This window comes from Momordica charantia (assembly GCF_013281855.1).
Source record: "Momordica charantia cultivar OHB3-1 chromosome 5 unlocalized genomic scaffold, Mcharantia_2.0 BLBB01000005.1, whole genome shotgun sequence".
Classification (NCBI taxonomy): domain Eukaryota; kingdom Viridiplantae; phylum Streptophyta; class Magnoliopsida; order Cucurbitales; family Cucurbitaceae; genus Momordica; species Momordica charantia.
In genome coordinates, this window is record NW_028275163.1 from 25,117,383 (window position 1) to 25,143,726 (window position 26,344).

The window sequence follows — 26,344 nt, forward strand, 5'->3', positions numbered from 1 at the left end:
AATTCTCCCACGACTTTTATCCCCCACTCCATTTCTTTCCATTTTATGATATTCTTATATTTCTGACGTCATTATTTGCTTTTATTACTAATACTAATCATGACGTGCACAATTCAGAGTAAATGGATTATTATTATTTTATAAAGTCGAATTCTGATCGGACGGCTACGATTAACCTGGATAAAAAGGAAAAGCAAGAATGAGTAGGAAAAATATTAAAATAATGGCTCCCCACTTTGACGATTGTATTTTCCCTCGAATACTCGCCGTCGGATGCTTAGGTAGTGAAATCTGATCCCTGGATGATGGGGCCACGTGGCGCGCACATTGATCAGAATCTGTTGAAGCGCTTACAGGATGAGAGCTCCAGGACAGGCGTTGTAAACTGAAAGGGCTGACTCCGCTGATGATGCCGAAAAAGAAAGATGGAAAGCAAGAGGCGGTAAAGGAAAATAAAAATTAAAACTAAAAAACAATATTTTTTGTTTTTGTTCATTTTTTTGGGAGAAAAGAAAGCGGAGAGGGAGAGGGAGAGAGAGAGTGTTTGACGATTCTGCGTGGTGTGAGAAGAAAACAAGAAAATCCCTAAAAAGTTATTCTGAACTTTCCGATTTCTTTCATCGTAGGGACGATGGCGGTGTGTTATCCTGGAAAATTATGCTTCTGAGCCCTCCAAAATTCCCGTTGTTATCTTAATTTTTTGTTTTTCTGCGGACAAACGTATAGGTTTCTGTTTCATCAGAGACGAGAGACGAGAGACGAGAGACCGAGGACAGAAGGTAAGCATGTCTTTATCCTCTTCTTCAGCGATTGTGGCAGTGGAGAAGGCGACGAGTGACCTTCTAATTAGTCCGGATTGGACCATGAACATCGACATATGCGATTCCATCAATTCTAATCAATGGTAATTAACCAGTCTTCCAGCTCTTTTATCTTCGCTTTGACTTTCTCGCTTTTTGAATTTACGCTTCGATCATAATCTTTCATGCCTGAAACTTCTTTTGATTATTTCTTTTATTGTTTGTTTCGATACGATGTCGGACGAAGGACATATATGCTTATTATGGTGTTTTCCGTATGTGAAGGCAGATAATAATTCAATTTATATTCTTGTTTTTTATATTTATATAATACTTTTTTTCCTGTTGTTGTTTGTTGGAAATATTCTTTTATCTGTAAATATTGTATATCAGGATTATTCTCTTGTTGTTTTCCTTTTTCTTTTTGTTTTTTGATGCCTCTAATCTAAACGGCGTTTGCTTAATTTTTCTGGGGGTACTATAGTAGGGGACAGGGTGAGATCAGAGAGAGGGTGTCATTTCTTCCTTTCCCCTTTCTGAAATTGATGTTTGGAGCAATTTTTTGGCAAAAAAAGTTCCGATATTTAGTTAATCTTAGGCTGATAGTTTATGAATTCGATTCCTAAGTGGTGTTTGTTTTTTGTTTTTAATTATTTCGTTGTTTGATGGGGAAGATTACGTACAAGGCATTATCTGGGAACATGTGGGATGGGATTAGACTTCTAAGTTTTTAGCTTCCTCCTCTTCCTTTGGCTGAAATTTTGAACTAATTGTTTCGCCAACTTTGTGCGTGGTCTGTTTATCAGGCAGGCAAAAGATGTCATGAAAGCTGTGAAAAGAAGGTTGCAACACAAGAGTCCTAGAGTTCAGCTACTATCTCTAACGGTAATATTTACCCACCAAAAAAAGAGAAAAAAAAAAAAGGAAAACTCCTGCATACAGTTGATCATCAAATATTTCCCATTGATTTAGTTGTTAGAATTTGTTCAGTTTTTCCTAATACAACTATACAATTTATTTTGTGACTTTAACCTCCACACAGTAGTTCCCCCTCCACCCAGATGTACGTCCTGTAGTATGTTTTTGATTCAAGGTATCTGAACAATTGCTTTGGTGTCCTTGTAAAATGTAGCTTATAGAAACAATGGTGAAGAATTGTGGTGATTATGTCCATTACCAGATTGCTGAGAAAAATATTCTTGGAGAGATGATCAAAATTTTGAAGAAAAAGGTAAAAGTTTGAGATCTTTTATTTCATTCGTGTGCATTTAACTTTTTTTTTTTTTGTCTCATTCTGCATCCAATTGTATTTTTCTTCCCCTTCTTGCTAGGAGTTTTACATTGTTAATCATTTACCCTTCTTGCCAAAATTATTAGACCTTTTAAATCAACTTGCATTATACTTTTTCGCGAATGTGTTGCCCTTGGTTTTTAGTGTCCCTAATCCCTCCCTCCCTCCCTCCTGTTCATTTAAATTGTGACACTGTCTGGAGGGAGGAAGGACTCTAGATGAATACTTCGCATGGATATTTGGTTTCGTGGTCATTTGCACGATTCAAATGGATCTTTATTTCTTTCAATCCATAGTAACTTCAGTAAAGCTTTCAGTCTTCTAAAGAACCACCAACCTGACAGTTTCCCAGAACAGCACGGTAATGTTCCTCGGATAGCACCTAGCTGTCCAAGAATTTTCCCAAAGAAAATATTGTAGTTGACATATTGATAATTGATTGAGATTAAAGAATTGATAGGAGGGCTTGGCTTGGCTTAGTATGATTGTTAGAGCATATTGGAACGTTACTCAAGGAGTTATGCCTCAATCATCTTGCTTATAAGCAGGAAGAAAAATTAGGAGGGGACATAATGGACTCTTTATCCCAACAGTTAAGGTGCTATGAAACATTTTACAGCTGAAAATTTTTTAATTTCTATAATTGAAAATTGGATTTGGCTCTAAGACTTCTTTGTTTTACTTATTTACGAATTATTCAGCACTCATACAAATGTAATTCAACTTTAACGAGTCGTCATGTTTTTTCTGAACTGTAAGCCTGTAAGTAGTGCTCTTAGATTTGAACTGTGTAATTTTCGGGTGACGCGATTTTTCTATATTTTTTTCTACGTGTTTCTCTTTTCTCTTAGTCCATGTCCTCCTCATCTTTTGTCATTTATGTCCAAGTTTAACCTTAGCATGCACTTTAACCATGTTGCAGGCAGATATGAATGTGAGGGACAAAATATTAGTGCTACTAGATTCTTGGCAGGAGGCGTTTGGTGGACCTGGAGGAAAGCATCCTCAATATTACTGGGCGTATGATGAATTAAGGGTATGCATTTACAATCTAGGATTATCAATTTACACTTCATACGATTTGCTGACTGATAAGATCAATCTGGAAATCTTGTTAACAGACATTCCTTGATTCGCTCTGTTCGTTGACCTTTAAATATAATGGAAAAATTTCATGGTCACATTATTCATAATTGAATACTTGTATTCATATTGTTGTGAATTTTAAACTTTTTTCTAGAGTTTATTGATCAGATTTTTTTTGTGGATACAGCGTTCTGGAATTGAATTTCCCAAACGCTCATCAAATGGTGTTCCAATTTTTACACCACCTGTTTCAAATCCAAACACAAGGACTACACAAGCTGGTTTTGGAATGCCTAGTAATTCGTCAAGGAGGCTTGATGAGACGATGGCAACAGAGATTGAAGGCCTAAGTTTGTCAAGCTTGGATTCTATGCGTAATGTTATGGAGCTCCTGAATGATATGCTGCAAGCTGTGAATCCTGGAGACTCTCTTGTATGTTCAATTATGTTTTCAGCATTGTCATGCTCTGCTTATGAGAAAAACTCTCACCTGTCCTCATCTCTGCTTGTAGGCTGTTAAAGATGAAGTTATTGTAGATCTTGTCAGCCGTTGTCGTGCCAATCAAAAGAAGTTGATGCAGATGTTGACTACAACGGGGTTAGCTCCTGAACGATTATTGTGGGACTTATATTTGTATCCATCTAGTTTCTTGCGTGTTTTCTTCTGCAAGACTTATTGAATGTCTGATTGAAGCAAGAAACCTAACCATTCAAAACACTTCTGAACTGCTGCTTTTTGATGAGTTCTAAACTGCCATATTTTGGGGTGTTACAGTTGTTCTATAGCACTGGGGGTGTGTTCTATAAGAGATCCCTGAGTTTCTGTATGATGGCTTATGCTGTTTCTTTGCAATTCTGTAGGGACGAGGAACTCCTTTGTCGAGGTCTGGAGTTGAATGACTCTTTGCAGAGTGTGCTTGCAAAACATAATGCAATTGCTTCTGGTTCTGTACTGTCAGCTCAATCAACAAATCTGAGCACTCGGCATTCCGGCTCATCTGCTGACACACAGAAAGCCAGTGAAATAAGAGGTTCAAGCTTAAGAGATTCCAGTCCTCCACCGAATATGAATAATTCATCGTCATCTGCTTCTGTAGCAAGGAACCAGGTAAATGAGGATGATGAAGAGGAGGATGAGTTTGCACAACTGGCTCGAAGGTAAGTCAAGATTGATCGGTTTACATATTCATTTATCATCGTTAGGGATAAAATAATTGAGCTATCCCTCCCTAGATGACCTCTAGATGATTGATCACGATCATCAAATGTCTGTGCCCATGATTCTGCTAATATAACATAAGCAAATAGATAATGTTGGACCTTGGTTTGTAGTCTGATCTTTTTCTGTTTTGGCTGTTTAACCTTTGAAATGCAGGCACTCTAGATTACAGCCTGTACCAAGTCCAAGCTATTCTACTGGAACTGCTGAGAACTTGGCGTTGGTGAGCACAGGCAACACGGTTACTTCATCTATGCCACCCTCTACTACTTGCACAGCATTAGCTCTGCCAGATCCTCCTGCTCCAGTTAGGACTTCTAAAGAGCAAGACATAATTGACCTCTTGAGTATTACTTTATCAACATCATCAACCTCTCCTCCTGCTCCCCACACTCCACCTCCATCAAGCCAAAATACACATCAGGTGCCCATGTCGTCGTCGAGTACACAGGGTTATCATCATCACCACAGTGCCAGCGAGGGCCAGGTACCCTTTAACAGTTACGTTGTGCCATGGGCTCAACCCGGACCTCAAGCACAGTTACAATCACAAACTCAGGCACAGCCGCAACAGCAGTTCCAGCCACAGCCACAGCCACAGCCACAGCCGCAACAACAGTTTCAGCCTCAGTCACAGGTGCAGCCGCAATTTAATCCACAATATGCTCAATATTCTTCAGGCTACCCTCCCCCACCTTGGGCAGGCTCCTCTTTTAATGCCAGTCAGCAAAGTAATGTCTCTGCTTCGAATGTGGGCTATCCTCATGGGAAGGAACCTGCACTCTATACTTCTACACTGCCTGCTAGACCGTTGCAGCATCTTAACTCGTTCCCTGTTAGAGGAATTAATGAGCCAGCGGCGGCACCTATGCGTGGAGGAGACTCATGGACAGTAGGTGGCCCTAGGAACTTAACACCTTCAACAGCACACAAGCCATTCATTCCATCATACAGACTATTTGAAGATCTAAACGTTTTTGGCAACACAGATGCAAGACTGAAGGTGGCGAGCAGTAGTACATCTGCTAGCTTAGCCGGAGCTTCTGGCCAAAGTATGGTGGGTGGAAGGAAGTGAAAATAGCTCATTCATTATCTGAATATTTTCCATGTTGGTATACAAGTATCTTCTTCATCTTTGTGATGTATTTAAGACAGATTGGCAGAACATAGTTTTCATGTGATCATTGATTATGGCATTGAAGCAAAAATGTGACTTGTAAATTTTTGTTCTGTTTATAAAATCGTCTACTTTGTCATGCTTTTTTTTTAACAGACCTGAACCCTATTGCGTGGAAGATGTAAAAACGTAACAGGAGAAGGTATTTGGTCGAAGCATCCCAGTCTCCAGAGTTGGTTTATTTATTTATTAATTTTTAATATGCGAATGCCTCAGGGCTGAAAGTAAAGAGCTATATAGAAATCTATGAATTATTAGGTTGTTCGTAAAGCATAAGTGAAATAAAGTTAAATAAGGAAGAGTGAAAAGATCACGTGCAAGAGCTGTTGGGAAAGTGTTTCCTAAGGCTTTCTTCGGAATAAAATGGTTAGGAACAGCTTTGTTTGTTTCATGTAAAAAACTACCCCATTTCAATTGCACTGAAATTCGACTGATCTTTTCTTTACTTTCCTCTGCGTATGATTTGGCTAGTTTCAAAATCTCATTATTTATACTGTTGAGCTTTTATGATTGTAAAATGACAAGTTCTTTTACCAGTTTGAAATAATCTTTGCACGTTTGCTTATTTATTGTATGATTAATTCTCCTACTCCAGAGAATTTAAATACTAGAAAACTGGAAAAAGTAGGAAAAAAAAACCAGAACTTTGAACGAGTTCATAATGTCCTCATCTCTTCTCCACGATTGTTCCAGTTTTCCAGCTTTTCTGGTTCCAATTCCTCTAGATTTCCATCATTTGGTTGTAACATGATTATTGGGGATTTTGTAGAATATATGGATTTACGTTGGTGGATTTTGTGTCAATTTAGACATGGAGGAATTGACCCATATATCCGATCATTTACCAAACATCTGATGCCAATTTCTGTATATATATTATATATATATGTAACAATTTACCACTCACAACACAAAGTAGCATTCCCATATGAATTATGATACAGATTTGACGGCTACGATCTCTAGTATTCTCAATAAATTTACATTGAAGTTTAACTGTTCTTTTTTTCCCCTTTTGAAGTTCAGATCTTGGACATCGTGTAGTCCATTACGTCCACAAGAAAATCTGCAAGAAAGACAAAGACAATTATAAATATTCCAAACTTGTTGGTCATTCAGATTCAGACACAGACCATTTGTGAGAAACCAAGGATTGATTTTGACCTGCGTCTTGTTTAGTGAAGCAGAGCGGAGGAGTGATTCTAAACACATTCCCATGGCACCCACCTTTCCCGATCAGCAGCCCCAAATCTCCATTTCAAAATTTAATTATCATGTCAGATACAAAATAACTAAAAAAATTGAGTATTAAAAAAAAAAAAAAAGAAACCTTTCATTTGGTCCATGAGGTGCAGAGTTTCAGCCTTGGCTGGAGTTTTAAGCTGTCGGTCGGTGACGAGCTCAACGCCAAGCATCAGTCCTCTTCCTCTCACATCTCCAATAACTGCAGTTGTTTTGTTTGATTAATTAATTCAATTTCCAACTTCCAAAAAAAAAAGTGGATTAATTATTTAATTATGTACGTTGATGTTTATGTTGGAGCGCAGTGAGCCTGTTCTTGAGATGCGTGCCGACGTCGAATGCGTTTTGTTGAAGCTTCTCCTTTTCGATTACTTCCAAAACGGCCCGGCCGGCCGCTGTGCAGACCGGGTTCCCTCCGAAGGTGTTGAAATAACTGCTTCGAGTCAGGACCTGTGCGATCTCTGGAGTCGTTACCACAGCGCCCAGTGGGATTCCGTTCCCAATTCCCTACAAACAAAACAAAACAATATCAAAATTAACATATATTTTTTTTAAATTGTAATAATTTAATTACGTACTTTGGCCATGGTGACGATGTCCGGCACAACGCCTTGGGTTTCAAACCCCCAGAAGTGGGATCCTGTTCGCCCAAACCCGGCTTGGACTTCATCAGCGATACAGAGCCCGCCGGCGTTTCTTACGATTTTGTACGCCGCCGGCAAGTATCCAGGGGCCAGTTCAACGATTCCACCCACTCCCTGATACCAAAAACAGAAGAATGAGAATGATATTGCTAAATTAATGATTCCGATGGACAACTATTAAATCAATTACTTGTATAGCTTCGGATATGAAGGCAGCGATATTGCCGGAAGTTCCATAATGGATGATTTCTTGCAGGTCTGTGGCGTACTTCTCTCCGTCTGATCCGAAGATGCCTCTGTAGGGGTCTGGATTCTGAGCATGATGAACCCCACTCTATGTATTATAATATTAACCGAAATCAAATCAGTCATCTAATTAAAAAAAAAATACAGAGAGAGAGAAAACAAACAAACAAACACCTGAATGAGGTTGAATTTCCAAATGCTCTGAGCAGTGGCGGCCATGGTAGCGGCGGCATTACCATGATAAGAGTTCCTGAGAGAGATGACGTCGTGGTTGGCAGTGTAGAGCCTGGCCATCATCAGCGCCAGCTCGTTGGCTTCTGTTCCCGAATTCGTAAAGAACACCACCTGTGCCAAATTCCCAAATGCCCAATTGCCTAATTTAATCTCAATTAATTGTTAATTAGAAATTAAAAGAGAAAAAGAGTGAATTGACTTTGAGGTTGGGAGGCAATTTGGAGGCGAGTGCGTGGGCGAAATCAGCGATGGCATTGTTGAGATAGAGAATTGTGGAGTGTTGAAGGCGTTTGGCTTGGTTGATTATGGCCTCCACCACTTTGGGGTGGCAGTGGCCGCAGCTCACCGTCGCGATTCCCCCGAACGCGTCCACATATCTCCGCCCTTCCTCGTCGAACAAGTACTGCCCCTTTCCATCCACCAAGTTTAACTGCACCACACCCCAAATAACGCCCTTCAATTCTATTTTTCACTTTTTATAATTAATTAATACAATTACACGTTCCCAAAATGCCAGAATCAGAAATAAAAACTAACTAACGGGTTTCTTATAAAAGCAGAACATGGAAGGGCTGAGGAATTCCTTCCGCTTCGCCATGATCTCCTCCGCGGAGGGGCCGTCGTAGGGCGGAGGACAATACTCGAAGGCTGGCAATTTCGGGATGATCGCGGCCTCGTTGTCACCGCCGGAGATCTCCTTCCGGCCGGCGGCCTGCACAGAGAACCACCGTCGCCATCGGGTACACGACAATCTTTCCCCCAATATCCGGTTGCCTGTAAATCTGTGCATTATTGTTCCTCTTTCGTCCAACTCTGCTTATGGAAAAAGGAAATGCAAAATTCGTGTATGAATTACGAAAGACGAGAGGGAAGGTTTGTTGTTTATAAACGAACGGGCAAGAGAGACGAAGGGAAAATGATGACCTGGCGGCTTCTGGTTGGTTTCTTAATACCCATAATTACCCCCACATCTTCAGTAAATTACAGTGGTTCTTCCATAAATAGGGAAATAAAATACGGCAATATTAACAACAAATATTACATTGCATTTTCTGGCACTCACATATTACATTTTCTTTTGTTAGTAAAATAAACAAATTAGTTGTTAATTAGACGCTCAAATATGCTAAAGTTGAACTTAATTCTATGAGGTGTCAATGGCCACTTGACACATGTATTACATTTGATTTAGTCCTCATATGATCAGAGGCGTGTTAAGAATAAACTAAATATCTAATTAAATTCATCTTATAACAAACTTTTTTAGAGTGCATTAGGAACCAATTATATATATAATTAAACTCATCTTATAATTTAAACTTCTAGAATTAATAGAACTTAATATATATTCCTTTGACTAACCACAAATTTTGAGGGCATATTTAGATGATACAAATTATTTTCAGATTCTCTAAATCAAATGGATCAATGAATATAAACTATTTTCAGATTCTTAGGGTCCAAACTGTCGAAATTGTGAAACAATATTTTTATATTTTCAATTTTCAATGTTTCAGATTTTGAATTTGAAATTTTAAAATGCAAAATTACATTAAAAAATACAAATTTGGATAAATATACATCAGGTTAAAAACTCATCTCATTTTTTGTTAAAACTAAAAAATTAAAATATAATATATTATAAAATATATAATATTGTAAAATAATAATTATATAAAATTTACAACATATATGTTAATAAATCAATTCTTATTATTTTAGATTTAACTAAATATTTAAATAGTAACTACCACTAGCTTACAAATATATTAACAACAGACTTTTAAATTGAGATTCAATTTCCAAGTCTGCTACCAATCACATTTCTCAAATTAAAACACTGAAAACAACCATGTTTTCATTGAATTCTTTGCTTTCGGATCACCAATCAAACATATCCTTAAATTTTTAGAGTTTATTTTATCAATTTGGTTTCTTAGTACAATTATCTTGTTCATCTAATTCTATGTTTTTTTAATAAATTATTGAAATTTTGAGTTTATGTTATTTATGTTTGATTGATGAGTCTAAAATACGATTTAGACTAAAGTTGAAGTCTCTTAATTTCTAAGGGAAAACACAATTTTATTATTTGTGATATAGGATTATTCAAAAAAAAAAATTGTGACATAGGAGGTGTTGTTTGATAATAATAAATGCCTAATTTGAAGGAAGGATAAATATAGAAAATTATCAACCTTCAATATAAAAATAGGTTTAAATATTATTTTAGTGTTGAAACGTATCCATAAACTTGTACTAAAAGATTTTTATTGTAAATAAAATTTATATTAAAATATTACCCATAAAAATTAAAATAATCACCTTTTAGAAAGTATACAAATGAAAATAAATAAAGTGTATGAATTAAAATTACAAAAACTAAAAATAAGAATATTAAAATAAATATTTTAAAAGCAGAAAAAAACATTTAAACGTAAAATATAACAAAGAAACGACAATACTCCACGCTAAACCGAGAATCCTTATGCATCTACTCTGAGTTGGAAATCTATTTTTTATTTTTTGAAGAGAAAGAGAGAGAGGATCATCCCAACAAATCAGCAGTTCATTAATCCTTCACCAAATTAACTTATCCAAACGGCAGCCTTTAAAGGAAATGGGTCACCTTTCCACGTTGGTTTTGGTGTCCATTATTCTCCAAACACATATAAAATCAATCCTAAACTATTTTGATTCATTTTCAGTTTTTGATGCACTCCCACTTTCGTTTCCTTTATCTCATAATTTCATATATTGCACTTCTGGGGAAAAAGAACATCCTCCTTCTTTAGGATGCTTTTGGAGAGTTTGATTTGTTGCTAATTACATTCAAGAAAGCTCATTAATTTTCCTTTTCAATTACGGTTCTGATCAAACAGCTGTCTTCTTAATTAATGATTTAACAAAAACAAAGAAACTTTCCATTTTCTAAGGCTTGATTTACCCAAAAGTGTCAAATATGTTTTATTCATTTAATCAGGCTTGAACGAGCGTATTCAACAATATTAATTTTGAAAAAAAAATAGTTACTAGGTGAAGCAAGGTCATCACAAATAAACCTTTTGGACCTTCCAATTTGAATATCTTTATTTTATAAATTGTTTTGTTTGCATATCAGTAAAATAGAATGAAATTATCTATATTTATAATTCCACCCATAAACAAAGTCAAAGACCTATATTGGAGATTACGTTTGTTTGGATAATATCTAAAGCACAATTATGATATATATTACTTATTAAACACATCATTTTTTTTTCCATACATTCGTAATAATATGATATTGTCTACTTTTTAATCTAATTTTTTTATATATACCAAAACATACATCCAAAATATTTATGGTTTTTTTTTTAAGTTGATGCAGAGCACAGGCCATCCGTGCAATCTCCCATCATCAACCTTTTGTCAATTCCTACATATCTCTTCCAACAATAATGACAATTAAATAATAATTGTAATATATAGAGAGAGAATGAATGTGGTTGAAATAAGGGGAAGATGAGATCAGGTAAAGAAGTTGATGGAGAATGAATGTGTTAAAAAATAAGAAAAAATTAAAAAAAAAAATGCATCAATTTCAGCAGCCTATAGCTATAGCGTTTCCGAGTCTCTCCATTTTTGTTTTTGTTGTGTTTAATATAACTTATTATTGCGTTGTAGAGTGGAGCAGCTACTTCCTTCGTGTCATGTCTTTTGGTCCCTTGTTTCTTACCAACCTAGCAAGTCTCGTAGTTCTCCACGCAACTGACTGAGGTCGGATGCTTTCGGTGGGGTGAATACAACTTTTAATTTCTATGCGTACAAAAGTTACACAACAATACTAAAATACATACGTAACTATCTAAAGTTGTCACATATTTTTCTTAAATATAATAATTAGTGTGTTCTCGAAGATTGTAAATAAATATATAAAGGTAGAAATATTTTAAGCTCCAAGAGATTATAGAGAATTCTTTTTTATAAGAATAGATTAAGAAGTATATAGCTAGAACAATCTATTTATTTGAGCTTCATGGATTTTTCTTCTATAAATAGGAGAGATGTTTCCACATATTAGACAAGAAAATCAAGTGAAAAGAGTGAATCAAGAGTAGCTAGTACGTGAAGAAAGTGAAAGTTAGAGTGTGAGAGAGTTTTCTCTTAAAAAGTGTCCATTTGTACACTTTCGCCTAATAAAAGTTTGTTTCTTTAAGAGATCGTTGTACTAATTTCTTGTACAAGTAGTAACCGAGCTGCGTTAATTTATTCAACAAACAATCCAACTAAATATCACTAAACAAGAAGCTATACACTAATGTGATGCTTGCGAAATAGTGGTCTTCAATACTTATTCAAAATTAACGGCTATATAGACTTGGTAGATGGCAGGTATGTCCACACTTACCACATGCTTAATAACATATGGTGAGCTATGGCGTAAGATCACTAGATCTTGTTTGGAAAATTTTTTGGTAATTTGAGAAGATCATGCATCCTTTCATTTACTGCTTGTCAAATCATCAGCAGTGTATTAAACATGATATGAAGACCATTTATTCTATTTTTAAGGAGTATGGTACTTCAGTAGTACCATAAATTGTCTCATATTGTCCCTATAATTTACATAACTGAAGCACCTACTTTTAGTTAAACGAGAGTCCATATTGGAGGTATGGTGATTTGAACCTCCAAGCTCAACGAAATAAGAAGGTGAGCTATGCTCTTAACGATTAATTATGAGAACTTATCATTGTTTATGGTTACTAGTTCACTCCACTAATTAAATCTCCCAAAATAATGATGTTGCATCATCACCCCATGCCATTTCTTTAATCCTCAATCAACTCAATCGGATTAATTACATTTATACGTAGTAACAATCAAATTAATTATATTATACATAGTAGTTCTTGTACTAAAAAAATTGTAAATACTAATATGTGTACAATCTCAGTGATAGGATCCATCGTAAATGAATTACACAATACAGCTTTTGTTTTTAAAGTTTCGTCAAGGATTTACCAAAAGTTTGGGAAACTAGAATCGAATTGAAATGTGTAATTCAGGCCCACTAGTGCATTCAGAGCCCAAAGAAAACCGATGTTCACTTTAGGGCCAGATCATGTATCATGGCTGATCGGCCCGTTTATTCCAAATTTGAACAGGTTTAAGGAGCCCAAAGTAACTGGACCGGGCTTCATTTAGGCTGGGACCGAGCGTCGAACGAGCCCAACTTGCCCTGACGTGGAAGATTACACGTCAGTGAAACGTGAGAAAAAAGTCATCATAAAACGTGTCATACGTGGACCCGAAACGTGGCAGACAAATAGAGCATCAAATCATGGCAGTGAGGAAAAGATGCGGCCCACTAGAAAGAAAGTGGCAATCGATACATACGGCCAACTCCAGCCTCTTATATTGTTTGGTTCGGTCCCACATGCCACGTGGATCCCTTTCCTTAACCTACTTCCACTCCCTTTTCTCCCTCCTCAACTTCAACTTGACATTATAATGTGACAAATGCACACAAATTTGAGCCCGCACACATATAAAATATTCTTTTTATGTATATATATTTTTTAAAGTCGAAGCAAACATATTATATACAACCAAAATGTTCTAAGAACTGCTAACAGAAGGTTGTATAAATATAAATATCATAGAAATTTGATCATCCTCTGAATAAATGTCACATAATTTCTGTAGTGTCACTTTAAAAGTTTATCACAACAATGATGAAATTAAATTATAGACGATCCATAGATAAGGTACATCAACTCAATTCCATTTAATACAATAAATATATGAGGTGAGGACTTAAAACGATGAAAAAATTTGCTTTAGAGAAAAAGAGCTACAATGCTACATAAAATTTTTTGTACAATTGTGGCTTGGCAATTGATAACACTTTTTTTTTGGTTTGAAAAGTGAGCAAAAGAACACAATTATCATGATTTTTTCGAATACAATAAAAGAACACAATTAAAAGCACAGTGTACCTAGATAATGTATAATTAAACAAAAGACAAAATTTATTTACAAAAGAAAAGAAAAGTGTGAGTCACATGGACAGGCTGTAGGCGGAGAAAGCTTTAATTACTGCTGGAATTTACTTTAGCAATTATGGATAAATAATAATTAAGAATAACTGGACCTGGATGCAATTAATGAGTCCACTAACATTTCAACGTTGCCATAGCAGGCAAAATGAAAGCTCATTTCCCTTTTCGAGAGTGGAAATTGGAATGGGCTCACTCTCACTCTCACTCTCACTCTCACTCTCACTCATAGTCAGAGCAGGCAAAATTTCCCCCGAAAATTCTAATGCTCCACCTCCCGCAAACATCCAATTTCTTTTGGTTGTCGATTTTGAAAAGTTCGTCATACATTTCCGAATTCCGCCGATGAAGGTAGCTGCTCAGTTTTGTTTTCTCATTGTAGTTTTGTTCAATCTGGGCCATGCCCATTGCAGAACTGATATTTTTACCGGCTACCAAGTTACTCTGGCAGTTCCGGCGGAGTACGGCGAGGGGTTCATCGGAAGGGCGTTTCTGATTGAGACCCAGCAAATAACGCCGCCCAGTTTCCGAGCAGCCCTGGCCGTGGAAGCAATCGAAGGGAACTTTTCGTGTTCGCTGCAAGTTTTCCTCGGGGGAGTTAAGGTGTGGAGCTCCGGCCACTTCTCCCGGTTTTACACGGCGGAGAAATGCGTGCTGGAACTCACCGGCGACGGGGACTTGAGGCTGAAGGGTCCCGCCGGCCACGTGGGATGGCGAACGGGGACTTCCGGACAAGGCGTGGAGGTACAGGAAACCGAAAACGACGTCGTTTTGTTCAGTTGTTGAATGGAATGGATGGTTGAGTTGAGTTTCTGACTGTGTGTTTTGAATTTGATGGTGACGGTGCAGAAGCTGAGAATACTGAGAACTGGGAATTTAGCTTTAGTGGATGCTTTGGAGAGCATCAAATGGCAGAGTTTCAATTTCCCAACCGACGTTATGCTTTTGGGGCAGAGCCTAAATGCGAATACCCATTTAACTTCCTTCCCCACAAACGCAAACGCAAACGCAAACGCAACCTCCTTCTACTCCTTCGAAATCGAACCCCAAAGACTGGCCCTCTACATAAACTCAAACTCTGCCAAATCCAAGTATTCTTACTGGGAATTCAACCCTCCGAACAACATAAACCTCTCATTTATCACACTGAATACGCAGGGTCTGGACATCTTCAGCGACCAAGCCAAGAAAATCGCAACGATCCCGTCACAAAGCGAACAGCCACTGAGATTTCTGGCGCTGGGGAACACAACGGGGAACCTGGGGCTCTACTCTTACTCCCCCCAAAAGGGGATTTTCGAGGCTTCGTTTCGAGCGCTGAAAACGACGTGCGATCTTCCTCTGGCTTGTAAGCCGTACGGAATCTGCACGTTCTCGAATTCGTGTTCGTGCATCAGGGTTGAAATGGGGAATTCGAAGTGCGGCGGCGAGGAAATAAATAGCGGTGGATTTTGCGGGGGAATTGAGGCGGAGATGATCGAATTGGAGGGGATAAGTAGCATTCTGAGAGAGGCTCCTAAGAGAGTGAATGTGAGTAAAGAGGAATGTGGGATTTGGTGCTTGGAGGACTGCAAATGCGCGGCGGCTTTGCACTACTCCGGCGGCGGCGGAGGAGGAGGGGAATGCTACGCGTACAGGGTGGTGATGGGGGTGAAACAGATAGAGAGAGAGAGGGAAATGGGGTTGAGTTATATGGTAAAGGTTCCAAAGGGGAGTGGTTTGGGGCGCCATAAGTCAAGTCTGAAGAAATGGATACTTCCAGTGGTGGGGGTGGTTGATGCCTTCATTATTCTTGCTGTTTTTGGAGGCCTTGGCTACTACTTCATCAACAGGAGGAGGAACAATTTGGTGGATACAGATACCCATTCTTGACTATCACTTTTTGTTCCTTAGTTTTTTTTTTTTTTTTTACCCTATTTTTTTCTGTTCATGTGAATTGGAGGGAGCGACAAAATTGTTGTTTTTTTGGTCAAGTTGGGGGATATAGCTTAGCTGATGAATGCGGCAAAACTGGCATTTTTTGCTCAAAACTCGTGGGACAGAACAAGTGAGTCAAAATACCATTTAAACCAAACAAGGTTCCAATAGTCTTTATTGTTATTATTTTAATTTCGAATTTTTCTGTCTTAAAAGTTAAAATGGAATGCAATCTACTGTGTTTGTTTTATTTATTTTTTTTAACCATGATCCTGGTTGGGATATATAATTGGGATATATGTCTTAATTAGTTGAATTACAACTTAGTCAATTCATAGCAAAGATTTTGGTGTTCACTGTGTTCCCGTCACTTCTTACTTCTTACGGATGGAGCTAGCTGAAAAATTGCATCATGAGATAATGTCTTGGATAAGCTATTTTGCAAACTTATTTTTACAAATGGTCCCATGTTTACAAATTTTAGAGTCTTACATTTCTTGATCTAAAACTTTTTTTAAATGTCAAATTTGTCCTTATTTATGGCATTTATATTTATTATAATTTGTCTTTTATTTAAATGTAAAAGATTAATATTACAAATTCAATTTTGTAAACATTAAATTACTGTGGAACTTAAATCAATCATTCTCATAATTCCCTAATTTACTCTTTAATATATTCTACTACAGAATTCTACTAAAGAATGAAATTTATTACAAATATTTTTCATTTTATTACATAGAAAATATGTATATATATATATATATATATATATATATATATATATATATATATATATCTCCGACTACCTTTTCAGTTATATGAAAATATAAACTATATCCGACTATAAACTTAATCAACATATACTTAACAATGGTGATATAAACTATAGTTATTAGAACATATATTTATATGGAGATATAACCTATATCTGGCTATAAAGTATATACGATTATATTCCTATACAATTAACAAACAAAGCAAATAACCTACAAATCTTCTAGCGACTAGACAATAGCTGGGATAAATGCAGGGCTGGAATGATCGACGGGCAGCCAGCGACAAAAGGGAAACCTCGGGATAAACGAACGGAAACAATTGACGGACGGTCGAAGACTGAAGAGAAGCTAGACGGATTGTTCTGGCGACAAAGAAGAACGGAGATGGCGGTCGGAGATAAAGGAACGCAGACGGCGGCCGGAGACGGAGGAATGGACGGAAACAGAACGATAGAAGAAGAAGAAAAGTCGGAGGAATGAGGTTTTCGAATTTTTTCAATAATGGGGATTTTGGGGATTTGATATTTTTCAATTTTGAAAAGTCTAATTAGGCAAAATTTAAGGAATTTAAAATGTAACCTCCAACTCCAAAGTAGCCGATTTTGGATTTTTAAAATTAATTAATATTGAGATGAGATACAAAAGGATATATTAGTAAATTGGATGATGGGTACCATCGTAAATGAGGTTGTTTCAATGACAAAAGTGTAAATTTTATACAATTCAATCTTTTAGGTAATTATAGTCTCTAAATAGGCTATGAATGTACTAATCTTTATGCTTTTTCGGAGCTTATTGTTGTGGCCCACCGTACTGGGGAGGACTTTGTTGGTTGGAATGTGGGCCGACGTAAAGTTTTGAGGAGTACAATCATGGGCCGGCCTGCTTCACAAGGGGCCTTTTCTGTAATTTCAGGGGCATTCTACTAATCAAAAACTCATTTTCATACGTACATGTTCATCTTTTATCTCTTCTCTATTTTATTATAAAAGATTACTTTTAAAATCAAAATTGTAAGTAAAGTTACCAAACTCCCAAAAGTGACCAAAAGTAAAAGTAGTTCAATTTCAACACAATTAGTCAAAGTATTGCTTGACAAATACAAGAAATAAAATACTATAACTTGACTACATTAGGGTATTAAAATTGAAGTTTGAATAAAAGAACAGTAAAGAAATGTAGCATCATTGTTTTTGGTTGTGAAGGATAATGAGGGGCCAAAGTGGAAGCCAAGCCAATTCCAAATAATGCCTTTAAGCTTCTTCATCTTGAATTGTAATTGTAAATGCTTTAAACGGTCTACAAAAAGAAAAGCAAAAAAGCAAAAAAAAAAAGAAAAAAAAGCGTTGAAAGCCGTTGGCGTATGTTGCCGTTGGACATTGTGACCCCACAGGCTTCAAACTTCAAATATCAATGACCCGACCTGGCCATCGGTCATTTCGTTTCCATTCGTTTACTTTATTTCTCTCTCCTTAAATAAAACCCATCAACGTCTGGATTTCAACCTGCTTTGTCTCGCTCGTTTTTTCTTCCTTGTCCATTGCATTAATCTTCTTGTTCTACTCCAGTCAATAATTTCCGTTGTCGTTTCCGTGAAGAATTTGGTTGTTCTCAAGGCTCCATGGATGAAACGCAGGCAGTTTGTGGAGCAGATGGGTGTGTGGGGCCTGGCGTAGAGAGCTGCCAAAGATCGGATTTTGCGAAAATGGAGACAAAATCAGACGTGGGTTATGGGAAGGAGATCAATCTGAGAGCCGAGATCGACACGTCGGCCCCCTTCGAATCTGTTAAGGAAGCTGTCTGTCGTTTCGGTGGAGTCGGCTACTGGAAACCCTCCAACAAGCCCTTCGAAAACGAGGTCAGCTCTTTTCTCTCTATCCCTCTGTTTTGGGTTGGTTCTTGATTCATCTGTCACAAGTTTCGTTTTTCGAAATTTTTTGTCAGCGACATGAAGTTGAAGAAATTAGCTTCGAAAAGCTGGAGGAGCAGGCATGTGAGCTGGAAAATGATCTGATTTTGAAGCAGAGGGAAACTCTGCATATTTTACAAGAACTTGAATCGACCAGATCGTTTGTTGAGGATTTGAAAGAGAAGCTGTGGAAGGGAACATCTCAAGTAAGTATTAAAAACACGGATTCTGCAGCCGAAGAAGAAGACGATAAGGAAAACAATGGCTATCCCAAGATTCAAAGCCTGAAATTTGTGGAAAGTTTCAAGCAGGCACAGCGGAATCTGAACAGAACCACTAAAGGGATTGCTGAGATTCGAGCTTCAATGGAGGTATTTAACAAGAAATTAGAGAGAGAGAGGCTGTCGCTGGAGAGAACTCGGGAGAGACTGAAGCAGAATTCTTTGAAAATGTCATTAGTTGAGGAACAACTGAATCAAACAAGGCAGAAGCTTCTTCAAGTTGCAGGGGATTCTAGCAATGATGAACAGGGTTCTGAAATTCTCAAGGAGCTGCAGATTTTGAATTCCGAGGCAGAGAAGTTTAAACAAATGGGGGAAGCTGCAAAATCGGAAATCCTGAGGACGATATCGAAGATCGAAAGAAGAAAGGCCAAGATAAGAACGGCTGAAATTAGATTGGCAGCAGCTGCAAAAATGAAGGAGGCAGCAAAAGTAGCTGAAGCTGTTACATTGGAAGATGTCAAGGTCTTAACGAACCAAGAGATTCAATCTGGAGGAGAATTCAAGCAAGTTGAGAAGGGAAACGAGTCAAAAATGAAACTGTTGAAACAGGTGAAAGAAGCAACGGAAGAAATCAAGAGCACAAAACTTGCATTGGAAGAGGCTCTGAACAGTATGGAGGCTGCAAAGAGGGAAGAGATTGCAGTAAAAGAAGCAGTGGAGAAATGGGGATGGGAGCGTGATAAGAAGATGGAGTACTGTCCAATTGCTGTGACTGTCAATGGACCAAGGATGCTCGTCCATGAATCCACCACCACGCCAGTTCTGAAGCCAACTCTATCAATAGGACAGATACTGAGCAGGAAGCTGTTTCTGCAAGAAGAATTGAAGTCGGGGATGGTGGCGGAGAGGGGGTTCTTGAAGCGAAAGGTGTCGCTGGCGCAGATGCTCGGGAAGCAAAATCACGATATGCCGAATTGCAGGAGGGTTGAACGAGAAAGCGATCAGAAACAGTCAAATAGGAAGCGAAAGAAATCGGGATTTGCTGCTCGGTTCCCTTTATTCTTAGCAAAGCAGAACAATAATAATCAGAAGAGGAAGAAGCCAACCCCTAACCTCAAATGATGCTGTGTGTAAACTATGTAATTAGGATTTGTGATTCTACTGCTTTGGAATTGATTGTGTATTTCCTCCAAATTCTTTTGTTTTTACGATTAGTGTGACGCTTGTTCTAAAGATTTGATTGATGATATAACTCTTTACCCACTCTCTCCACGCTGCTTCAGGGGGATTGATCAAACTATTCGGGGAAAAGCTAGCAGTAACCAAATAAAGTCCAATGTCTAGCCCTCATTGTTTGCTCTCCAAAGTTACAACATTCATTTTTGTTGCGCATTCATGGTACAAGTTTTGGATCAAAATACAAGTTCAATTGTTATAAGCATAGCAGGTAAACAAGTAGCAAAAACAGCAACAGGCATAGAAACTTTCACATGGGGAGGTGGTGGGAGACAAAACCTACATCTCCAATGCATCTCAAAACTAACTACATTAAAATTATACACGTGGAGAAGAAGAATATGATTTAGGGAGTAAAAATCTCCATTCCATGCTGACAAAATATAAGGGAGAGTGTACTGTATTATATAACAGAAGTGGATGTTGATGAGCAGATGAGATGTGTGTGAGATATTTCCACAGATGGCATCCAGTAATTAGTAGTGAGGCTCAGGGCGAGAATGGAATAGGGAATAGGAAGAACAGGAATAGGCTACATTTTTGTTTTTCTTCAAAATGCCCCCCTCCTCTCTATCTCTTGCCAGTGTTACCGTTATAGAAACTTTCAAATATGATGGATTATATTGGATGATGACCCCTAACGGTTACCTGATGCACAAATAAATGCATGCCACGTGTATTCCTATCCGTGCTACTTCTAAGTAAACATCAATCTCCCTTACAACAGGAGACATTGGATTCCAGTATTCTTCTAAACTCTCCATATATCCCCGGAGACTATTTGCCTCTGGAGAACAGAAGATTTTTTTTTTTTTTAATAAGACCCTTTTATATAGTGTTAGTTTCCCGTTTTCATATCAAAAGACCACAGTGACTGTACATCTGGTGTGGGAAATAGACCCCCCACAGGCGGAGGCTTCACAACCGATGCCTTTCCGACTCCCATCCCTGCGCCTTGTGCATCCCATTCTCTGCCACAATAAAATTACAATCAGTGAACTCGAGATATAATACTCATTCCACTACTCTGTAAAATCATTGTTCAGAATCATCCTCAAGCTAAGCCATGAAATCATACACAGCATAATTCCATCACAGTGACACATGATAGTTAACTCTTTCCATGTATCATGTTAACTACACTAGAAATGCAACTTGTCCACGATAAACCGTCACTCGCAATGTATTTTCACACCCCAGACGAAAAGAGCTCATAAGGTCTTTTCTTTTGCATTCACTTAAAGAGGCGGTTCTTGCACCACTGCTACCAATCAAATCAATAGCATATTAATTTGTCCATAAAATTAGCAGACAGACATGAGAATGTTCACCCCTATTATAAGTTTGAGAATTATACCATTTTCCTTAACTAATCAGCAGCGGTTCCAAACAGCACATATCTCCAACAAGAACATTACTAAAGGAGGCATATGTTGAAATGCAAGCACAAATTTCGACACCGTGGTAGTTAATAGGAACAAAATCTTGTAGGTCAAAAATCAATTACGAGTTACTATATGAAACAAGCAGTATATACAGAAGAACATTCCTTAGGCTCTCAACAGGGACTGTGGAGGAGGAGTTGCTCTTTCCCTCTTTTTGGTATAGACGAAAGCATTTGTGGCAGGCTTGTTTTTTGGCAATTTTGTTGGGGGGTTGACTTGAGAGGAACGACATAATTTTTAAGGAGGTCAAAAGAGGCCTTGGGAGGAAGTGTGAGAAATAGCTACATTTAACTTTGGAGTTTTGTAATTATCAGTTAGGTGTCGTTATTCTAGATTGGGCCACTTCTTATAGCTTGTGTTGTTTTTGTTGGCTCTTCGTATCTTTCATTTGCTCTCAATGAAAGCTCGGTTTCTTATAAAAATAAAATGAGATCAAATAAAACAACTCAGGTAAAAAGAACAGTCATAGACTATTGTAAATCTATCCCACGGTCTTCAATGCAAGGATGCATCTGCAGACAGTCAAGACAGAACATATCTGAAGTCAGGAAAAAGTGTGTGGTATGCATGTATGCATTTATATATGCTCGGCAAAAACTAGGACAGCCACCAATCATAATTTAATCAGCCGCGTAATAATTTAACAATTACAAAATAGTAACAGAAAATTTTTCCATGACAGGACTTACATTGGCCAACAACTAGTCGCAGGCAGCTCAAACGGATGGATAGTGGATGATCTGCTGGGACTACCATACATCATTTCATTCTGAACAGTTTCATCCTGAGGCTTAACAGTGAAGTTGTTTTCACTTCTAGATATTGGCGGATAGAAAGGCTTCTTTAACCACGGATCGTGATCACTGCCCATAACAGGGTTAAATGTTCCAACACTTTGCCCATTACCAAGAAAAACATTCTGAGAAGAAAGTGTGCCAGACAAGACCTGATCCTCTTTAATGAATGCCGGTGGAATGGTTTTCTGAGGAGGGGGCTGGAAAAAATCGTCCTTGGTTAATCTATTAGATTCAGCAGGAAGAATCCAACTAGCCGGGCCGCCTACTAAGCCTAAACCATCCTGGCCAAAGGGAGAACTGTTCCACATTTGCCATGTTCCCATCTCACTTCCATTCATTTCGTCCTTAGGAGAGCCTTTCAGATCCAAAGCCTTGGGGGTGCTGGGGAATTGATTAGAACAATTATGCTTTTCCCGTGATAAAGGTGACTCAATTGGAGATGGTTTGTTAATTTCAGAAGAAGCAGTCTTTAGAGTCCGTGGTCTTTCCATTCCAATTTCTGATACAAAGCCAGTGCCTACATCTAACCGAAAATCATCAAGCGACTCCGATACAGGACCCAACAAGGACACTACATCAGGTATGTAACAAGGATCTTCAAAAAGCTCCGGTTCCTCAGGCATGCACTCGTGGGTCCCTTCAGCAACATGAGGAAATTGAGGTTCAATTACAGGTGAAAAACCTAAACTACTACATGTGGGGGCCTTAGGATATATAGGTATAGTAAAAGGTGATGGCAGACCAAAATTAATAGGATTATCATATGTTTGTGTCGATGATAATTGCCCAGGTAACTGTGGTCCATGAACTTGCCCAGATAACTGTGGACCAATAACTTGTCCAGACAATTGTGGATTGCTAATATCGGGCAAGGGCTTCACTACCGGCCTACTTATGACATTGGCACTAGTGGATGAAGGGACAGATGGCGAACGGGTAAATAGCTGTTGCCAAGATTTCTTAGGTGCTACAACAGCTGGTGATTCAGTGAATACCTGCAGCGAACACAAGAACTTCAGGTCATTGCTCTTCATTTCAATATACCAATATTTAATATGAAAAACTGCAGTATCTAGGTTTTGAAAGCTATCTTTGAATACTCCCAACTGGATCGTGTAGACAACCTTATCAAATGCAGGGAAAGTCATCTCTTTAATATTGAGGGGCATAAAGTTCATATATGACAATTAAAAAAAATGCAGAATTTATACCTAAAATATAGGTAAACTTCCTAATCGTCAAACATTCTTTAAGAGCTGTATGTATCTACAAAAAAGGGCCTCCTATCCACAAAGCTAAGGAGATCGGAAAATTGTTCTCTAGTTGATCATAATTATAGAAATACGAGAATTACAGACAGAAGTTATTCCCAAAAGAACTCAAAAAAGAGAGGGAACAAAACAAAGTCATTCCTTCATACGACATAGTAAACAGTGTTTGTTGTCTGTGTGTGTGTGTGTTGGGTGGGGGAAATGACACAGCAATAGAACTTACTAGATGATTGATGTTCTTATCATCTCCATTCAAAGCAGATTTCCCAATCACACGCTCAGATGGACACATTTCTCTTGTAGAAACAGACGTATTTACATGATCAACAGAATTGTTAGATTTTTCTTTAACAACAGAAGCCGGGGCATTATAAACCTTTCCAAACAAACTACTACCACCAAATGCTTTAGAAGAAGACAAAAAGGTTCCCCGCATACAATCAAGATACCTGGAACCAGCATACCCTCGGCCAAAATTATTTCCAGGGATACTCTTTACACTATGACACATTGTGCTCTGGCCTTTAGCACTTTCTGGCCCAAGTTTTTGACTCTCACGACGATCAATCTCACCCTTTTTGTCCTGATCCCGCTTCCTTTCACTTTCTTTACCAGTTCTCCTCTCCAACTCTTCTGCATCAGAATTACTCTTACTTGAATTTTTGTCCTTCTCTTTTCTTCTCTCCTGCCGTTTCTTTTCAGCCTCCTTTTTCCCATCCTTCTCTCTGAAAAGTTGTGATGTTCTGTCACGATCCTTTTCCGCACCCTTTTTCTCGTCCCTCAATTTCCTGCGTTCCTCCACCAATCTTGCAACCTCCTCCCTCTGTTTCCTCTCTTCCTCCTCCAATAATTCTTTCTCTAATCTAGCCTGTCTTTTCTCTTCAGCTTTTCTGCGGGCTTTTTCGACCCTACTCTCCTGGAAGCTGCCCCCATTCTCGCCCATCTTAGCCAATATCCCCCTATGCTCAGAATCAGATAAACTGTCTTCTCTTGATGAACTTATCCTAAACAGTTTTCTGCAAAGCCATCTAACGCTAAAGAAAGAAGATGTAAAAAGGTTACAGCAGAAAAACATAATACCTGAATAAGACTTCTCCGTCAAACAATGCTCATCTCCTCCACAAAGACTGCTGCCGTTCCGTCTCCAATAACTAGATTTTCCGGCAACAGACTTTCCAACCCAATTGCCACTCTCCAACCAATCTTGGCCAGACATCCACCCATTATCCGGCCACACCTTCTGGTTCAATATTTTCCCACTCTTTCCAACAAGTTCCTTAATAATACCAGAATTTGAAAACCCAGGTGGTATGGGCAAGTCTAGAACTGGTCTTTTTGAAATATGACCACAGCACGAGCACATAAACCGACCACCGGCAGGATTTTGATCCTTGTATGGAGTCAAGCAGTTCCGACATCGTTTTGTTGCCGTTTTCCTGAGCTTCTGCATTTCAATCGCTTCAAATCTCTTCCTCTCCCTAAGCCGGGCATTTCTGCGCACACGCCAAGCTGACAGCTGAGGCATTAAAATCTCATACCAAAAGAGGGTAACCAAAAGCACAAAAACACAAGCGAGCCTGGGTGTTGTAATCTCAAATCTAAATGCAGGCGGCAATAGCTGAGAGAGCGCCCACAGTCCTATCAGCGGAATAACTAACCAAGGAAGCATCGTAGCGACCCGGCGAGACCACTTCTGAATCACGCACAGTATACACATTATCCCCAAAACCCACGCCGCCTATGCTCCACGTCGAGAATCCAACGGAAGTAACCCCAAAACCGTGGACAATCCTCGATCTTCACCTCCGGCAACCTCCGGCCAAAAACCCTAACCCTAATCCCTCCTCCTAATAGAAACAGCAATTAGGAAATTTCGAAGAAAGTAGAGAACCCTAGGAGCTATAAAATCTTGAAACCTTGCATACAGAATACTAATCCTCCATTAATGCCTCGGGAATCGGACATCAGCAGAAGCAGTGAAATTGATAAGTTAAACTATTCAGATTTCTCAGGGCATGGAGTCGCTGGAAGCTGAGGAATTGGAAAGACTAGGAGATTCGGAAGCCATGGCAGCACGAGATTATATAAAAATGAGAACCCAATTAAATACAGATTCAAAACCAGAAATCCCTCCGTCGACGAGATGATCCGATTAGTCCAAAGAGCGTCGGTGCCGTCGTCAAGGTCGTGCGTCCGAGCGAAGAAACTCTGAAAAGAGATGGATAAGAGTACGAGAGAGAAGGAGAATAAAATGAAGGATTTTTAAACGTCGTGGGTAAACGAATTACAGAAGCAATAATCCGCTGGCTTGGACCCGGTTCACGTGGACCGCCTGTCTTTCTTTTCTTGCACCTCCTGGTCCGAAAACCTTGACCTTGGATTTCGTAATCGAATTTCAGCCTATATACATACTACTCCCCTCCTCATTTATTACCAAATATTTTTCTCATCAGACCAGTCCTAAATTTAATTAATACGCTTTTACATTCCAATAAATGATATAAAGTCGGTAATTACATCATTTTTTAAATATTTAAATTTCAACAGCACTTTTTGCCAAGTAAAATTATTTCCTAAGGAAATTTTGTAAAAACACCATCCTTTTTTAGAGAGATAAAAACACCTCAAATACTTTGTAACTCTATTTGACATTTGTCATGATGCTAATCAAAACAGTTTTGATAATATGTTTACTTTAAGTTGTTAGTAATTCATTCATAGTTTTTTTTTTTTTTTGAAAAATGATTAATTCATAGTTATGTAGTAAGACGTTTGACACCAAA

The 26,344-nt window shown here is 38.2% G+C and overlaps 5 protein-coding genes across 5 annotated transcripts; 3 read left to right on the plus strand and 2 right to left on the minus strand.

Moving 5' to 3' along the window:
* Positions 1-482: 482 nt before the first annotated feature.
* Positions 483-5,652, plus strand: LOC111024025 (TOM1-like protein 6). Its single transcript, XM_022301598.2, has 9 exons — positions 483-637; positions 727-904; positions 1,607-1,685; positions 1,933-2,031; positions 3,014-3,127; positions 3,365-3,610; positions 3,690-3,775; positions 4,039-4,335; positions 4,553-5,652. The coding sequence occupies exons 2-9, from the start codon at positions 786-788 to the stop codon at positions 5,469-5,471; spliced, it is 1,959 nt and encodes a 652-aa protein (XP_022157290.1). The 5' UTR covers positions 483-637; positions 727-785; the 3' UTR covers positions 5,472-5,652.
* Positions 5,653-6,426: 774 nt separating this feature from the next.
* On the minus strand, positions 6,427-8,809 carry LOC111024026 (alanine--glyoxylate aminotransferase 2 homolog 2, mitochondrial). The gene is made up of 9 exons (XM_022301599.2): positions 8,481-8,809; positions 8,139-8,369; positions 7,880-8,050; positions 7,650-7,793; positions 7,394-7,573; positions 7,097-7,322; positions 6,904-7,017; positions 6,738-6,824; positions 6,427-6,639 (listed from the first exon to the last, which is right to left on the minus strand). Exons 1-9 carry the CDS (start codon positions 8,727-8,729, stop codon positions 6,596-6,598), a joined length of 1,446 nt encoding a protein of 481 aa, XP_022157291.1. The 5' UTR covers positions 8,730-8,809; the 3' UTR covers positions 6,427-6,595.
* Positions 8,810-14,031: 5,222 nt separating this feature from the next.
* On the plus strand, positions 14,032-16,150 carry LOC111024046 (D-mannose binding lectin protein with Apple-like carbohydrate-binding domain-containing protein). Its single transcript, XM_022301623.2, has 2 exons — positions 14,032-14,727; positions 14,833-16,150. The coding sequence occupies exons 1-2, from the start codon at positions 14,083-14,085 to the stop codon at positions 15,853-15,855; spliced, it is 1,668 nt and encodes a 555-aa protein (XP_022157315.2). The 5' UTR covers positions 14,032-14,082; the 3' UTR covers positions 15,856-16,150.
* A 1,958-nt stretch (positions 16,151-18,108) lies between these two features.
* LOC111024054 (WEB family protein (DUF827)) lies at positions 18,109-20,071 on the plus strand. The gene is made up of 2 exons (XM_022301632.2): positions 18,109-18,537; positions 18,624-20,071. The coding sequence occupies exons 1-2, from the start codon at positions 18,301-18,303 to the stop codon at positions 19,932-19,934; spliced, it is 1,548 nt and encodes a 515-aa protein (XP_022157324.1). The 5' UTR covers positions 18,109-18,300; the 3' UTR covers positions 19,935-20,071.
* A 263-nt stretch (positions 20,072-20,334) lies between these two features.
* LOC111024053 (uncharacterized) lies at positions 20,335-25,807 on the minus strand. Its single transcript, XM_022301631.2, has 3 exons — positions 23,785-25,807; positions 22,183-23,285; positions 20,335-21,019 (listed from the first exon to the last, which is right to left on the minus strand). Exons 1-3 carry the CDS (start codon positions 25,276-25,278, stop codon positions 20,887-20,889), a joined length of 2,730 nt encoding a protein of 909 aa, XP_022157323.1. The 5' UTR covers positions 25,279-25,807; the 3' UTR covers positions 20,335-20,886.
* Positions 25,808-26,344: the final 537 nt, after the last annotated feature.

What these genes read in the sequence shown, in the direction of transcription:
- LOC111024026 (XM_022301599.2), bottom strand. Translation starts at nt 8,729, where the DNA reads ATGCACAGATTTACAGGCAACCGGATATTGGGGGAAAGATTGTCGTGT. An exon ending in TCATATCCGAAGCTATACAA is followed by an intron (nt 7,574 to 7,649) that starts GTAATTGATTTA and finishes TTTTGGTATCAG; the next exon opens with GGAGTGGGTGGAATCGTTGA. An exon ending in ACATCGTCACCATGGCCAAA is followed by an intron (nt 7,323 to 7,393) that starts GTACGTAATTAA and finishes TTTTGTTTGTAG; the next exon opens with GGAATTGGGAACGGAATCCC.
- LOC111024053 (XM_022301631.2), bottom strand. Translation starts at nt 25,278, where the DNA reads ATGTGTATACTGTGCGTGATTCAGAAGTGGTCTCGCCGGGTCGCTACG. An exon ending in ATAAGAACATCAATCATCTA is followed by an intron (nt 23,286 to 23,784) that starts GTAAGTTCTATT and finishes TGTTCGCTGCAG; the next exon opens with GTATTCACTGAATCACCAGC. An exon ending in GCGACTAGTTGTTGGCCAAT is followed by an intron (nt 21,020 to 22,182) that starts GTAAGTCCTGTC and finishes TTATTGTGGCAG; the next exon opens with AGAATGGGATGCACAAGGCG.
- LOC111024054 (XM_022301632.2), top strand. Translation starts at nt 18,301, where the DNA reads ATGGATGAAACGCAGGCAGTTTGTGGAGCAGATGGGTGTGTGGGGCCT. An exon ending in ACAAGCCCTTCGAAAACGAG is followed by an intron (nt 18,538 to 18,623) that starts GTCAGCTCTTTT and finishes ATTTTTTGTCAG; the next exon opens with CGACATGAAGTTGAAGAAAT.
- LOC111024025 (XM_022301598.2), top strand. Translation starts at nt 786, where the DNA reads ATGTCTTTATCCTCTTCTTCAGCGATTGTGGCAGTGGAGAAGGCGACG. An exon ending in TCCATCAATTCTAATCAATG is followed by an intron (nt 905 to 1,606) that starts GTAATTAACCAG and finishes TCTGTTTATCAG; the next exon opens with GCAGGCAAAAGATGTCATGA. An exon ending in GGGCGTATGATGAATTAAGG is followed by an intron (nt 3,128 to 3,364) that starts GTATGCATTTAC and finishes TTGTGGATACAG; the next exon opens with CGTTCTGGAATTGAATTTCC.
- LOC111024046 (XM_022301623.2), top strand. Translation starts at nt 14,083, where the DNA reads ATGCAATTAATGAGTCCACTAACATTTCAACGTTGCCATAGCAGGCAA. An exon ending in CTTCCGGACAAGGCGTGGAG is followed by an intron (nt 14,728 to 14,832) that starts GTACAGGAAACC and finishes GTGACGGTGCAG; the next exon opens with AAGCTGAGAATACTGAGAAC.